This window comes from Stegostoma tigrinum, chromosome 25 (assembly GCF_030684315.1).
Source record: "Stegostoma tigrinum isolate sSteTig4 chromosome 25, sSteTig4.hap1, whole genome shotgun sequence".
Lineage (NCBI taxonomy): Eukaryota > Metazoa > Chordata > Chondrichthyes > Orectolobiformes > Stegostomatidae > Stegostoma > Stegostoma tigrinum.
In genome coordinates this window covers 48,874,730-48,889,679 of record NC_081378.1, presented here as the reverse complement: position 1 = coordinate 48,889,679, position 14,950 = coordinate 48,874,730, and the positions used below count along the sequence as shown (strand labels likewise).

At 43.8% G+C, this 14,950-nt stretch overlaps 1 protein-coding gene across 2 annotated transcripts in view; it reads left to right on the top strand.

Moving 5' to 3' along the window:
- itpr2 (inositol 1,4,5-trisphosphate receptor, type 2) overlaps window positions 1-14,719 on the top strand; it is a 235,633-nt gene extending 220,914 nt beyond the window's left edge. For both annotated transcript variants that reach the window (XM_059654708.1, XM_059654707.1), the window contains exons 55-57: window positions 6,643-6,803; window positions 9,692-9,853; window positions 11,590-14,719. In XM_059654708.1, coding sequence (XP_059510691.1) covers window positions 6,643-6,803; window positions 9,692-9,853; window positions 11,590-11,679 — 413 coding nt within the window. In that variant the 3' untranslated portion in view covers window positions 11,680-14,719. The remainder of the gene's footprint in view (window positions 1-6,642; window positions 6,804-9,691; window positions 9,854-11,589) is intronic.
- Window positions 14,720-14,950: the final 231 nt, after the last annotated feature.

Below are 14,950 nucleotides of genomic sequence, written 5' to 3'. Positions count from 1 at the left end.
GCTCGCTTTCTCTCCATGGATGCTCCCTGACCCACAGTGATTTCTAGCATGTTTTGCGTTCAGTACCTGCTCTGTCTTCACCCAGAATATGCTGACTTTGTCACATTGTGCACCTACCCAGTTACAATGATTGTCCCAGTTCCATCAGCTCATTACAATACAGTTACAACTTTTTTTCCTGACTGATTTCGAGACGAGGTTGATGTCCTGTTCCCCACTCAATTCCTAGTCGCACCACCACATTTGGAAGCAGTGTGGCTGAAAAATTAACCATAATTCCAGTCAGGTCTGTTTGTAGATGCCGGAGTGCAAAAACAACATTCACCCGTCACTAAATCAGAAGGTGCTGATGGAGATACTCAGCAGGTCTGGCAGCTTATGTGGAGAGAGAAAACAGAGTTATTTTTTCAAGTCCAGTGACTCTTCTGTTCTCTCTCCACAGATGCTACCAGACCCGCTGAGTTCCTCCAGCAATTTCTGCTTTTGTTTCAGGTTTCCAGCATCTGTGAGAGTACATCTGATAAATATGACTAAAGATGTAACAAAGTGTGGAGCTGGATGAACTCAGCAGGCCAAGCAGCATCTTAGGAGAACAACAGCTGATGTTTCGGGCCTAGACCCTTCATCAGAAAAGTTCCTTTTTGAGAATGAACTTCCTGTGGAGTTACAAACACACACATACAAACCAGACTAAGTATCACCTTTGGGAAATGTAGTTAAAACAGGACGGATAGTTCACCTCGCAGACATAATCGTGTACTCGTTTTCATTTTTAACACAAAAAGCGTATCATCACACACCCCATGCAATGTGCCCAGATAAAACTGTCTCACTGTAGTTACACCCTCCAATCAGTACTTACAGCACCTCCACTGCCAGGATACTAATTGCAGACGATACAAATTTTAGGTCTTTTTTGATAGGCTTTATTTGTCGCTCATTCAGAGTTATTCCCACAGCTATCTTAGAGCGCAGGTTGCTATCAACCAGTTTGATGGGGTATTAGATTTACATCCAATGCAGACCAGATAAATTTCCCTTCCCTAAAGAACCTTAGTACACCAGTCACTCACTGAGCCTTATTTGACAGCACCTTCCAAACCGATGACCACTTCCAACTAGAAGGACAAGGGCAGCAGATACGTGGGAACACCACCCCCTCCAAGTTCCCTTTCGAGCCACTCACCGTCCCGACTTCGAAATATATTGCCGTTCCTTTACTGCCATTGGGTCAGAATCCTGAATTCCATCCCTAAGAGCATTGTGGGTCAACCCACAGCGTGTTGGATGCTGCAGTTCAAGAAAGCAGCTCACCGCACCTCCAAGAGTAATTGAAGATGGGCAATTAATGCTGCCCAGCCAGTGATGCCTGCATCCTGAGAGTGAATCTCAAACTTTCTGTTTTTCAGACAGCCTTGTGGCCCTCTTTTAAATGACAGCAACTTTCTGCTTGCCCATTACAAAAATGAGTGCAAATGCTCAAACTGCTGGTGTGGGATTTATCCTTGGATCAACAGTATCTCTGGATTAGTTCAGTAAATCACCTCCATGGGAAATGATCACATTTAACTTGACAGAGCCTAGATTTCTAGTAAAGCAATGTATCTGTTGTGCCCCTTTCTGTGCCTCTTCAGCTCATCATCAATTTAATAGATCCATTACCTTTGTTCTTCAAATTGTTCCAAGTCGTGTTTGGAAGACTTCTCTAGCGAGCCAAGTGCTGAATCATGGTCCATTACTAAGATAACAGCAGGAAATTCAGCCATTCTTCAATACTCATGACACAGTCCATTATATTAAATCGTAATTTCACGATAATGTTTGGAAGGATAGGCTTGATAATTCATACAATATAAACATTATTTGAGGTATCAGAAGTTCCTGCTCTGGTGCAGTATTCTGTTAATAAGTACTTGCTGTGATTTCAGAATTAATTGGTGGTACACTATGCAGGCAGGGCCAGTATTAACATGAGCATTGATGGATTTTGGTGCAGTTACTCTGTGTTCTTTTCCCCATGTTAAATGGTTATACTTTTCCAGTTATCTTTTACATTATGCTTTGTCTCAGCAGCACCGCATTACATATTCTAATAACTGTTTGCATGAAAGCATTTGTCCTGACTTCTCCTCAGTTCTCCATGCCCTCTTCACTGTCTCAATGACATTTCTACCTTTTATTCTGTCAGAAAAAGACTTCTATCACTTTATTGGATTTGCTCCCAGCCTTTTGGGAGGAAAAAAGTCTCACTCAAATTAATCATCCATTGTCCGTTTGGCATCAGTTCGATAGTCCCCCTGAAATGAAATATCTAGAATGGCACACATTTTAAACTGTAGTCCGATCAGTGTCTTGTACCAACGTCCTTGCTTTTATGATGAGGTGCCTCACGAACAATATACAGAACCCCTGTTGATTTTTGAATTTGCATGTATTATTGAGGGAGTAGTAATACCATTTGACTAGTCATTCAGAAGTCCACTCTAATGCTGTAGAACCTGGGTTCAAATTCTACCATCGCAACTGGTGCGGTCTAAATTCTGTTATTAAAAACTGATATAGAAGGCTCGTCTCATTTAATGGTGACTGCGGAATTGTGTTAAAAATCCATCTGGCTCATCATTAGGCTAATCCACCCTTTGATTTATTTATTGACTGGTATATTTTGTTATGACATACGGTGAAAATTATTGTATGGTGTGGCCAATCTCTGGTGCAATCTTAAAGCACAAAAATAAACCCTAATATAGAATATAAAGGCAGAAACAAGTGAAGAAATAAAGTAAGTGACCCACTTTACAGTTTTTCTTGGGAGGGGAATTGAGTTTAAGAGCCGTGAGGTTATGCTGCAGCTCTATAAAACCCTGGTTAGACCACACTTGGAATATTGCTTTCAGTTCTGGACACCTCATTATAGGAAAGATGCGGAGGTTTTAGAGAGGGTGTAGACGAGATTTACCGGGATGCTGCCTGGAATGGAAGGCAGGTCTTGTGAGGAAAGGTTGAGGGAGTTCGGGCTTTTCGCATTGGAATGAAGAAGGATGAGATGTGACTTGATAGAGGTGTACAAGATGATGAGAGGCACAGATAGAGTGGATGGCCAGAGACTTTTCCCCAGGGTGGAAATGATTATCACAAGGGGAGATAATTTTAAGGTGATTGGAGGAAGGTATAGGGGCGATGTCAGAGGTAGGCTCTTTTTAGAGAGCGTGGTGGGCGTGTGGAATGCACTGCTGGCGGAGGTAGTGGAGTTAGATACGTTAGGGACATTTAAGCGACCCTTGGATAGGCACATAGATGACAGTAAATTGTAGGATATGCAGGGTAAGTTGATCTTAGAGTAGGATAATAGGTCAGCACAACATCATGGGCTGAAGGGCCTGTACTGTTCTATGTTCTATGCTCTTAATAAGGTCTCCACCGTGAGCCTGGTGGCCAGGCAGGAGTCTCCTTGGCTGCTGCCAGTGGAAAGGACGTTGTCACTGTTTGGCGCCATCGCACCTCCACCGATGCCCTTGTCACGATGGGTCCATGCTGGACCTTGCCAATGCAGATGCCACCAACTACTCAACAGGCCTAAACTCTGTCTGCCTGCATTTAGGGAAGTAAACCTGCCTATTTATCTGGTCTGACCCATTTGTAACTCCGCAGCTACAACATTACAGAGCAAGCCGCTGTCAGCCCAAGGGATACTGTACAAATACTGCCCTTACTAGTGATGTCCACATCCCATGAAAGAATGGGGAACAGAATGCCCCCAACATCTAGAGATTTGTTTACAGTGTCCACTTTGGCCTGTATGGTCAGTTCGTGGACTCTGACTCAGGGAATTGTGGGTTTGAGCACCACACCAGAGGCCTGAGCTGGGATCTCAATGCAGTGTTCAGAGACTCTGTGCTGCCCTCTTACAGAAAGACATTAAACCAAGGAGTCTGCTGTCTCGGTGCATGGAAGGATCCCACAGCATTAATTGAAGAAGCACTTGGAAGTTTGCCCTTTCCTTGGCTAACGTTTAGGCCTCAACCAACATGATTAAAAACTAATTATCCGATCACCGCCTATGTCATTGCTGCCTCTGAGAGTTTGTATGTGCACAATGGCTGCAGTATTTCCTACCTTACAGCAGTGAATATTTTATGAAGGACTGCGTTGCCTGTGAAACATTTTAGATCATTCTGATATCACGGATGCAACATTCCTGTGTTTATTCAAAGCATCCATCCTCTAAGCTTCCTGTCTTGTTGTTTTCCTTCCAAGTGTACCATTTTATATCCCAGCATCAAACTGCAGCTGCTATCTGATTTGCCAACTCTTCGAGCCCAGCAGCTTCTTTGGAAACTCCTGGTTTTAAAGAGTATATGTATTTTCTTTATACATTCAGGAGATGTGGGTGTCATAGGCTAGGCCAGCATCTAATTGCCCAAAGGGCAGTTGAGAGCCCACCACATTGCTGTGGGTCTGGAGTCACGGTTTTTCCCGACTGTCAGCAGTGGTCGTTGTTCCAGATGTTATTTTTATGGAATTTAAATTCCGTCATCTACCGTGGCAGGATGTGAACCTGGGTTCCCAGGCCTGGGCTTCTGAATTAATAGTCCAATAACTAATGCCACTACGTCATTGGCTCCCCCCTACCTACACTTCCCATCATCCACAGGTAATTGTCAAAGGCCGCAACATAGGAAATGTGTTTTCTCTAATTCCGAATCGAGGAATGGGTCGAGGGAACAAACAAAAATACATAGGAAGGGTTTAGGCTGGCAAATTTGGGGCTAGATTAATTTAGGATATCTGGTAAGCATGGACAATTTGGGCCAAAAGGACTGTTTCCATGCTGTACAACTCCATGAATATGACAAACTGATAATGTTTAATGGAAGTAATCTATTCTTGTATTGTTTCAGTTAAAGGTGCCCCCAACCTGAGTGTTTCAATCTATTCAGTTGGCCGGTATAGTTTGTAAAGTTTCTTTCCATTGTGAATGGTTACAAAACAGCATGAGGCCATTCAGCCCACTGTAATTGTCCTATTGCCAGAACAATGTAGTTTATTCCAGTGCCCTCTTCCCCTTCCCTGAAATTCTGCACATTTTATCCCTTCCTTTGCTTAACCAATTGCCCCATTGAAAGCCCTGCCTGAAGCTGCTTCCCCTACCCTTTGGGGCGTTTCACTTGTGCCATGTTAAGAGGCCGCTTTGTTTCTGAGCTTTACCACAGTGTTCTGCTTTGCTGGACTATAGCAAGGCCAGGCTGGGTGGATCCAACACTGGGTCGTTTAATCCCCTCAGGAGCCACACAACTCCAGAGCAGAAAAATGTCATCCTCCACCACAAAGGAGTGCTGGCGAAAGAGAAGGGGAGACTGTGGTATTGAAAAGGGCAGGGCTGTCTCTGTGCAGTTGTGAAGCGCTCTTCATCAGGCTGGCATGGGGCTCTAAGAGCCCACAGCCTCGTGTGAAACGGTCTCTCGTTGTGGCCTACAGTGTTGTGTTTGTGACATGCCCACTCTTCCAATCAGGAGAGATCTCGAGAGTTGCCTCAAGATAACAAAGGGTGGCATGGTGGCTAGCGGTGCCAGGGACCCGGGTTCGATTCCACCCTCGGGTGACTGTGTGTAGTTTGCACATTCTCCCTGTGTCAGTGTGGGTTTCCTCCCACAGTCTAAAGGTGTGCAGGTTAGGGTGGAGTGGCCATGGGCATGCCCAGTCGAGGTGGGTTAGGCCTGGTAAATGTGGTGATCTGGGGATAGGGTAGGGGACTGGGTCTGGGTGGGATGCTTTCTCGGAGGGTTGTGTGAGCTCCCGGGACCTCTTTAAACACACATTGATATGCTGGGTGACCGCTGCTGGGGGTGTGGGTGTTCGAAGCCATGGAGACAAGTTAGAATCATAGAACCCCTACAGTGCAGAAGGAGGCCATTTGACCCATCGAGCCCATACTGACCCTCTGAAGAGTATCTGCCCCAGGTCTGGCTCCCTACCCGATCCGCAGATCCCCACATTTACCAGGCCTAAGCCACCTAGTTAGGACTTCCCTGAACGCTGCGGACAATTTTCCATGGCCAGTCCATCCTGACCTGCACCGCTTTGGGCTGTGGGAGGAAACCAGAGCACCCAGAGGAATGCCACAGACACAGGGAGAATGTGCAAACTCTGCACAGACGGTCACCCAAGGGTGGAATCAAAGCCGGATCCCTGGTGCTGTGAGACAACAGTGCCAACCACTGAGCTACCATGCCACCCTGGATTATATCCAACCTGTGTTGACAGCTTTCCTGAAACTCCCGTGCCTTCATTGTGTGAATGTACGAGCCCAGTGATCTGAGTCTTTATTAAATAACCTCTTTGCTTCAACCGGCTTGAAATTTCCAGCCTGTCAGTTTAGCTTTGGTACTGATGTCTTGTGGGTGGATTGGCCCTGAATCAGATCCAATTAAGTTAATATAAGCAATTTCCTGACAACATAAATGTAGACACATGGGGTCCCCCAAATGTACCTCCATGTGGCCTACAGAGTCAAAAGCTTAGCCATTCTTGTCACACCCAATGCATCAAGGACCAAATACCATTTCCTTTAACTTAACTGTCAGCAAGCCAAGTCTGAATGATCTGCTAATGAATTCTTTTCTTGTGAACTTTTGTTGGCAGGACTTGAAAGAGACAAGTTCGATAACAAGACAGTGTCCTTTGAGGAGCACATCAAGGTCGAACACAATATGTGGTACTATTTATATTTCATAGTCTTAATCAAAGTCAAGGATCCGACTGAGTACACTGGACCTGAAAGTTATGTTGCACAAATGATCATGGTGAGTCCTGCAGTATCCAGTGGGATAATGTGAACGCTGCTAGTTTGTGGCTAGTACTTAGAGCATTGAGAGTTACTAAGTATGAGAAAGCCAAGGTTAGTCTGGTTTGTGTGCTCCCATCCTCGTATTCTTATGATCTGAGTGGTATGGTTGAGAGTTAGAATGAGTGAGCCATCTTTTTTTCTTTTGGACGCTGGCCTGTTGGAATGGCCACTTTGTTTTCCAACTCGGCACCCCAGTTCCAAGTGTTTAGAGCCCCCTCTAGACCTCATCCCTCATTGACCTCCATGCCAGTACACACCCGCTCGAGCTGCACATGCCAACTCAGTGTCTCCCTGCCTCGCCAGGTCGGCGCAGTGCAGTCCTCCGATTCCATGCAGTTTAATGCACAATATTTCCCATTCTGCGAGACACGAATCAATCTCCCACAGTCTATTTCATTGATACAAAAAATACATTCTGCAATGTAGAAGAAACACGTGGTCCTTGTGATCCTTTTAAGGTCTGTCAGCAAATGAGAAACCATATCAAGGGGGCAATTTATTACAATGACTCCTTGCAGCTGTCAGTTGTTGTCAGACTGATGGAATGGCTCCTGTGCCAAAATCAATTAGCACTTGAAATTCAGCCCAATGAGAACAGTTTTGGCTGTATAAATAATGAACTACTGTCTGGGAAAGGAAGAGCAGAATGCCTATCAGTCACTGTAAGGGCGCAGGTAGTCGGTCATCTGTCTTAATCCAGTATAGATCCTTTTCAAGTGTCAGATCAAATTGGTTGTTTCTCAAAGTGTCAAAACCAGTTTACTTTCCTTAATCGACCCAATCCATTTAAATCACGGTCGAAAAGATACTAACATGGAATTTTCTCACCTGTTGTATCACTGGTGCTTTCTCTGTCAGGAAATGTACTGTAATGCATGTGAACAAATACACACGGCTGGTCAATGTAAGGCCACTTTAAGGATTATAGAAACAAGGCACTCCAGTAGAATTAAGCTACAGGTCCAACCGTAAACTGAATAAATGGTCTCGTCCTGTTCTTGCTTTCCAATATAGGAGGTGTTTGGTAGTATAAAACTTGAATCCCGCTGGAAGAAGAGAGCCATGCAGTTGAGGCTTTGTACAGGGATGTGAATTAGGAGCAGAATTAAGCCATTCAAGTCTGCTCCATTGTTCAATAAGACCATAGCTGATCTCTATGATTCCACAATCCTGAATAATCCTTTCACTCTTGCTTATTAAGAACCTATCTACCTCTGTCTTAAGGATTCAGATGCTGCTCTCTCTACTTTTTGAAAAAGAAATTTCCAAAGACTCTCAACCCTTCGTGATTAAGAGAAAAGTCTTCCTTATCTTTATCTTTTAACAGTGACTCCTTGTTCTAAATTGTCCCATAAGTGGAAATGCCTTCCCCACATCTATTCTGCCCAGCTCCCTCAGAATCTTCTACATTTCTTGCTTGTCAAAACTCTGACAGGCACTAGATTACCTTGTCCAAACCTCTTCACAAATTTTGCCAAACTTTCAAGCATCACAACCATTTATGCAGCAGGGGATAAGGATTCTGAGTGCGGTTCATTTGTGGATATGAACTGCTGGGGGAAGTGGTGGATGCAGGTAAGGTTACAACATTTAAAAGACATTTGGATAAGTACATAAATGGGAACGGTTTGGGAGGGTGGATATGTGCCAAACAAAGGTAGGTGGGACTAGTTTAGTTGGGGAACACGGTCAGCATGGACTGGTTGGACCAAGGGATCTGTTCTCATGCTGTCTGGTTCTGTAACTGGTTTTGAACAAGTTGGGAATCATAGAATCATCATAGGGCCTGTTTCCACATGCTAGGGACTCTGATTCTATGTCTATATACCTACACATGTTTAATTAAATATGATCCTGTTTCTTTTCAAGTTATTGATTATTGAGTTATCAAATGATCATTGGTAAGAATGAGGTGGGGTGGGGAATCTCATAGAAACCTATAAAACTCCATCAGGACTAGACAGAATGAACACGAAGGATGTTCCCAGTGACCTGGGGTCCTACTTTAAGGATATGGGATAGGACTGAGATGAGAAGAAATGTCTTCACCTGGAGAGTAGTGACCCTGTGGAATTCTCTATCACAGAAAGTGGTTGAAGCCAGAACATTTGAACAATTTCAATACATTAGGTCTAGTTCTTGGGGCTGAAGTAATCAAAGAATGAGGAGAAATTGAGAGCAAGGCACTGATTTGGAATGGTGGAACTATGTTGAACCAAATTGAAGGATGGAGCAGGCTCGAAAGGCTGAATGGCCTACTCCTCTTACTTTCTCCATTTCTATAAATTTACGGCTCAAATTAACATTCATGTTTCTAACGTTACAACAGTGGCTGTAGTTTGAAAAACACTCAAGTGGCTGTAATTTCTTTCAGGACTTAGCAAGATCATTAAAAGCTTCTTCTTTTCATGGGTTGAACTTGACAGATGGCTCAGTGGTTAGCACTGCAGCACCACAGCACCAGGGTTCTGGGTTCGATTCCAGCCTCGGGTGACTGTCTGTGTGGAGTTTGCACATTCTCTCTGTATCTGTGCGGTTTTTCTCCAGGTGCTCCGGTTTCCTCCTACAGTCCAAAGATGTGCAGGTTAAGTGGATTGGCCATGCTAAATTGATCATTGTGTCCAGCGATGTGCAGTCTAGGTGGGTTAGTTAAGGGACGTGCAGAGTTACAGCAAAAGGCAATGGATCTAGGTGGGATACTGTTCAGAGGGTCGGTGCAGGCTCGATGGGGTGAATGCCCTCTATCCCAGTCTGCGTGGATTCTACAATAATCGGGTCCTAAGTGGGAAAAGAACTCTGTGCTCTATTCTGAAATCCCTCACTCATTTCCACGGTTGGTTTTAGGAGAAAAACCTGGATTGGTTCCCACGAATGCGTGCCATCTCTTTGGTCAGTAGCGAAGGTGATAGTGAACAGAACGAAATCCGAAGTTTGCAGGATAAGTTGGAGTCAACTATGAATCTGGTGATGCAGCTGTCCAACCAGCTGTCAGAACTGAAGGAACAGGTAAAGAAATACAGTCTAAAAATATTGATGCCGGGTTGGTTGGAAGGGGGAGCTTGGTGAAACAGCTAGGAGGAGGAGAAATTATTTTATTGCAATTTCACCCTGAATAGGGAGGTGAAAGAAGATTCAAACAACACCTTTCAGACCACCCCAGGAGTATTTATGAGAAGTGCTGGTCACCATACCTTCAGTAGGTTCTCTGAGGGTTTGAAGGCCTTCCAATACAAATGTATTTGACTCAAACGCTGAAACTACAAGATGAGATAAACAAACTATTATAATTATTCCCCGGGTTTTGGATCAAAGTCGTTGAGTTTTCAAAGATGAATGGTAAATGGACGGAAAACATTTCTTAAAATAAAAAGCCAAAGAACTGCTGATACCAGAAATCAGAAATTGCTGGAAAATCTCAGCACATCTGGCAGCACCTGTGGAGAGAAATCACAGTTAATGTTTTTGGTTCACTAACCCTCCTTCAGAACTGATTGTAGCCAGGAAGAGGTTGGTACATCTACTAGAGAAGGGGTGGGGGAGTAGTAAACAATAGGTGGAGCCCGGAGAGAGAAAATCGTTTGGACGCAGAAAAAAAGACGGGTTAAGTTCAGTCTAGGGGAATGAAGAGATGTTAATGGCGAACATTTGTGGTGGTAGCCCATGTGATGACGAGGCCTGGTGTGTGGAGGCTGGGGGAAATACGTGAGAAGTGGTGCCTCAAGCCCTAAAATTGTTGAACTTGATATTGAGTCCAGAAGCCTGCAGAGTCTCCAGATGGAAAATGAGGTGCTGTTTTTCCAGCTTGTGCTGAGCTTCGCTGGATCACTGCAGCAAGCCTCAGACAGAGATGCTGGCCGGAGTACAAGGTGGTGTGGAGGAGGGGCAGGCAACCGGAAGGTCAGGGTCTTTTTTGCAGACAGAACGTAGGGGTTCTGCGAAGTGGCCACGCAATCTACGTTTCATCTCCCCAGTGTAGGGGGGACCAGGAAGCTATTTCTATTCATCAAGGAATCTAAGACCAGGGAGAAGAGGCTAAAGATTATAGCCAGACCTTACAATATGACATTAGGAAAGACTTCTTTATGCAAAGGTTGGTAGAAGTTTGGGACACTCTACTACAAACAGCAATCAATGCTGAGTCAATTATCAATTTTGAATGTGGGATCATTATATCTTTGCTTATCAAAAAATGTAAATGATATGGAGAAATGCAGAGATGTAAAATTAGGCCACAGATCAGGAATTACAGAATGATGAAACAGGGTCAGACAGCTGAATGGTCTCCTGTGGTTCCTATAAAGACAGAAAAAGGGAAGGTTTCCCCTCTCGACCACCTGTAGTGGTCATTGCCCGAAACAACAAACAAACCTGTGTGGAGAGTGACCCTCTTGTGGTACAGTGGTAATGTCCCTGCCTCTGAGCCCCAAGTCCCACCTGTTGAGAAAGTCAGTACTAACATCTTCGAACAAGTTGATTAGAAAAATAGGTCGTATAAAAAACAACACACAATTGTGGGAGGCGGGGTGACCTCATTTGGCACAGTGACAGTGTCCCTACCCTGGACTGAGAGACCCGGTTTGAAATCCCACCTGCTCCAGAGGTGAGTAATAACATCACTGAACGGGTTGACTAGGAAATTAGGTTAAATTAAGATTTTTCAGAGCTGTGGAGAAATTGGCACAGGCATGGCGAGCTTTGCTGCGTAATTGTTCTTGATGCAGGGTTTTTATTTTCCTCTACAGATGACCGAGCAGCGAAAGAACAAGCAACGCCTGGGCTTTCTTGGGCCAAACACGTCTCAGCTGAACCATCAAGTGGCTGCAGCACATTGAGGGCCAAAGGAACTTTGAGTTCGGAACATGATTCTGCCAGATTGCATTGTGGGGGCAAACAATGTTGCCGTTGAGGCTAACTCTCGATTAGAAGAAAAGTGCCTGAAATAACTGGATTTGAAGCCATTTGGAAAGTCCAACATGGCTCCCCTTAATATCCATCGCAGCGACGTTGTCCACAACTTCCAAACGTGGCCTTCCTACTGGTGTATTCCTGCCAGCTTCCCTGGCATTCCAATTGTCTTCATAATCCTAATCCACTTTCCCACACTTCACATTCATCATCAAAACACTCGACGCTGTTGTCTCACTTCTAATTGCAAGATAGTGGAATTATTTTTTATTTATTAATCCAAAACAGTCAGCCACATTGCTGTGGGTCTGGAGTCACATGTAGGCCAGACAGCAGATTCCCTTCCCTAAAAGAACATTAGTGAACCGTGATGGATTTTCCAGTAGAATTTTTTTTTGGGCCATTGTTATCCTTTTTCTAATTCCAGGTCTTTGAGTTCTGATTCAACCAGCTGCCACGTGGATTTGAACCTGGGTCCCCAGCTTACCAGTCCTGTGATAATACCACTATACCATTTATTCATTTTTGGGATGCGGGCGTTGCCAGCATTTCTTTCGCATTCCCATTAAGGAAGTGGAGTGGACATCTTTGCTAATCCTTTGTGTGGCAGTGGTAGGATTGCGAAAGAATGTGAAGGATTTTGACCCAGTAATGATGAATGAACGGTAATATATGACCAAGCCATGACAAATATGAGAACTTTGGGGGAGGGGAACATTGAGGTGACCTTGCCCTTAGTTGGTGGTACAGATCATGGGTTTTGGCAGTGCTGATATAAAAGCTTTGGCAAGATGATGCAGTGCATTCTGTATGTGGTAGGAAATATACTCCTGATGCATGGTACTGAAAGATTAAGCTAAAAGTTGAGGTGCCATTCATCCTTGCTCTGTATTGGAAGGTATTCAGCTTCTTGAGTGTTGCTGCTCTTACTGTCATCCAGTCAAGTAGAAAGAATGCCATCATAAACCTTACCCTGTACCTCCTCAGTGATGCAGTTGGTTTAGGGAGTTGTCAGGTTATCTGTTTACCAACAAATTTCCAGCCTCTGACTTGGTGTAGTAGCCATGGCATTCATATAATTGGCCAGTTGAATCTCAGGTTCATAGTGACTACCCAAATGTCGATGGTGGGGGGATTTGATGGTAGTGATGCCATTGAATATCAAGGGGTGATTGTTAGATTCTGTCTTATTGGAGATGGTCATTGCATTGCCCTGGGGTGGTACTAATGTTATGTACTGATTACCCTGCCAAACCTGAGAGCTGCCAGGGTCATGCTGCATATCTATATAGGTGTTTCAGTATCTGAGGGGTTGTAAGTGGTACTGAATATTATGCGATCATCAATAAAAGAGTTCTTAGTGAATTAATTGAAAACGGATGAATCTAGAGGAACTCCTGCAGCAGTATTCTACAGCTGACATGATTGACCTCCAACTACCATTACTGTCTTCCTTTGTACCAGGTATGACCCTAACCAACAGAGAGTTTGTCCCCTGAATCCCATTGACTCCAGTTTTGCTGGGGCTCCTTGATGCCACACTCAGTCAAATGCAGCCTTTATGTTAAGGGCTATCACTATCATCTCACTTCTGGAATTCAGCTATTTTTTCCATGTTTGGACCAAGACTGTCTCAAAATTAGGAGCCAAGTAGTCCTGTCAGATTCCTTCTATCAATATCTGCCAGAGGAGAATTACTTTTGAACATCTGCCAGAGGAGTATTCCCTGGGTATTTCACAAATTTTGGTGGTGTTAGCTTCTTGCTTGCCATCGATCTCATGTACCATCATAGGATCAGTACACACTATTGTCATAGTTGTTCTGGTGAGCAGCTTGGAGGGGAACTTGCAGGGTTTGGTGTTCCCGTGTATCTGTTGCCTTTGTCTTACTAAATGAAAGTGATTGTACACCAGCCGTGGAGGGTGAGTGTTGAAGGTGGGGCATTTGATAGGAAATGAATTAGTCCTGGACGGTGTCAAGCTTCTTGAGTGTTGTTGGCATTGCACTTATGCAGACAAATGGAAAGTTTTTCATCAGACTCAGTTGTGCCTTATAGATTTTAGGGAGTCAGGAGGTGAATTACTTCCTGCAGAATTCCTAGCCCCCACCCCGGTCAAAGTGTGATTTCACATTGTGTTTGTTGGAAAAGTTGAGTGTAAGCAGCCATCAAGGTCCCGTAGCCAACTTGTGAACTTCTAGTTCCTCCTCCGTATGGCGCATCCTGTAATTAATTGTGAGACAACACTGAGTATTTTGGCCAGAATGAATGGAAGCTATGCACCAGTCACATGTTGCCAAGTATTTGATTCCTGGGGCAATTGGAACAAAACAAAATGAGTAATTTCAACCAATGTGTGATTTCACATGATGTATGTTTGAACTGTGGTGGAAAGCCTATATTGCGAAATAAAATGATTCAATTCAAAAGGAGAGGGAGGCAAGTCAAAGCAATAACAAGGAATACTTCATACTCTGGGATTGAAGAAAGTATCCAGTTTGGGATTATCCAGAACGCTGGGAATTACACTGCCAAGTTCCCAGCCACACATCTCGACTAAAGTCACTTTTGTTCTCTTAAAACCAATTTGAATGTATCTAACCTTTTGAAATTGTTAAACTTGCAAAGGTACTAGAGTTTAAAAAAAAATTTTATGCTCTGAACCAATTGTACTACAAAGGGTGTATGACATTTAAAGGTTGAATTTTGTATATTAATGGTGGCATTCACTGAGATATTTTGCTGCACCAAGAAGCGAAAATGGTTTGATTTTCTTTTTTTTAAATGTGATATTTATATAGTTTTAATTTGAATATCTTGCATGAACTGCAAAATAGTGGCAAGGCAATGCAAATCTCCATTTAAATCTTAATTTGTCAGTCTTTCTAACTGGCTTTTATTTGTATGCCCTTTTAAAAAGAGGGGAAGTCTCAACTGGTCATGACTGGATGATGTGTTTATATCTTAAACTAATAAAGCTTCACTTTTTTTAAGTGAACGGCAGTGTTTAGTGCGAAACAGCAAAATTCTGCAATGCTAGAAATCTGAAATAAGAACGGACAGTGCTGGAGGAACGCAGCAGGTCTGGGTGCATCTATGGAGAAAAGTTGAAAGTGGAGTTGCAAGTAGACAGGACAGTGAAGAAGGTGTTCAGTGTGCTTGCCTCTATTGGTCAGTGCACTGAGTATAGGAGTTGGGA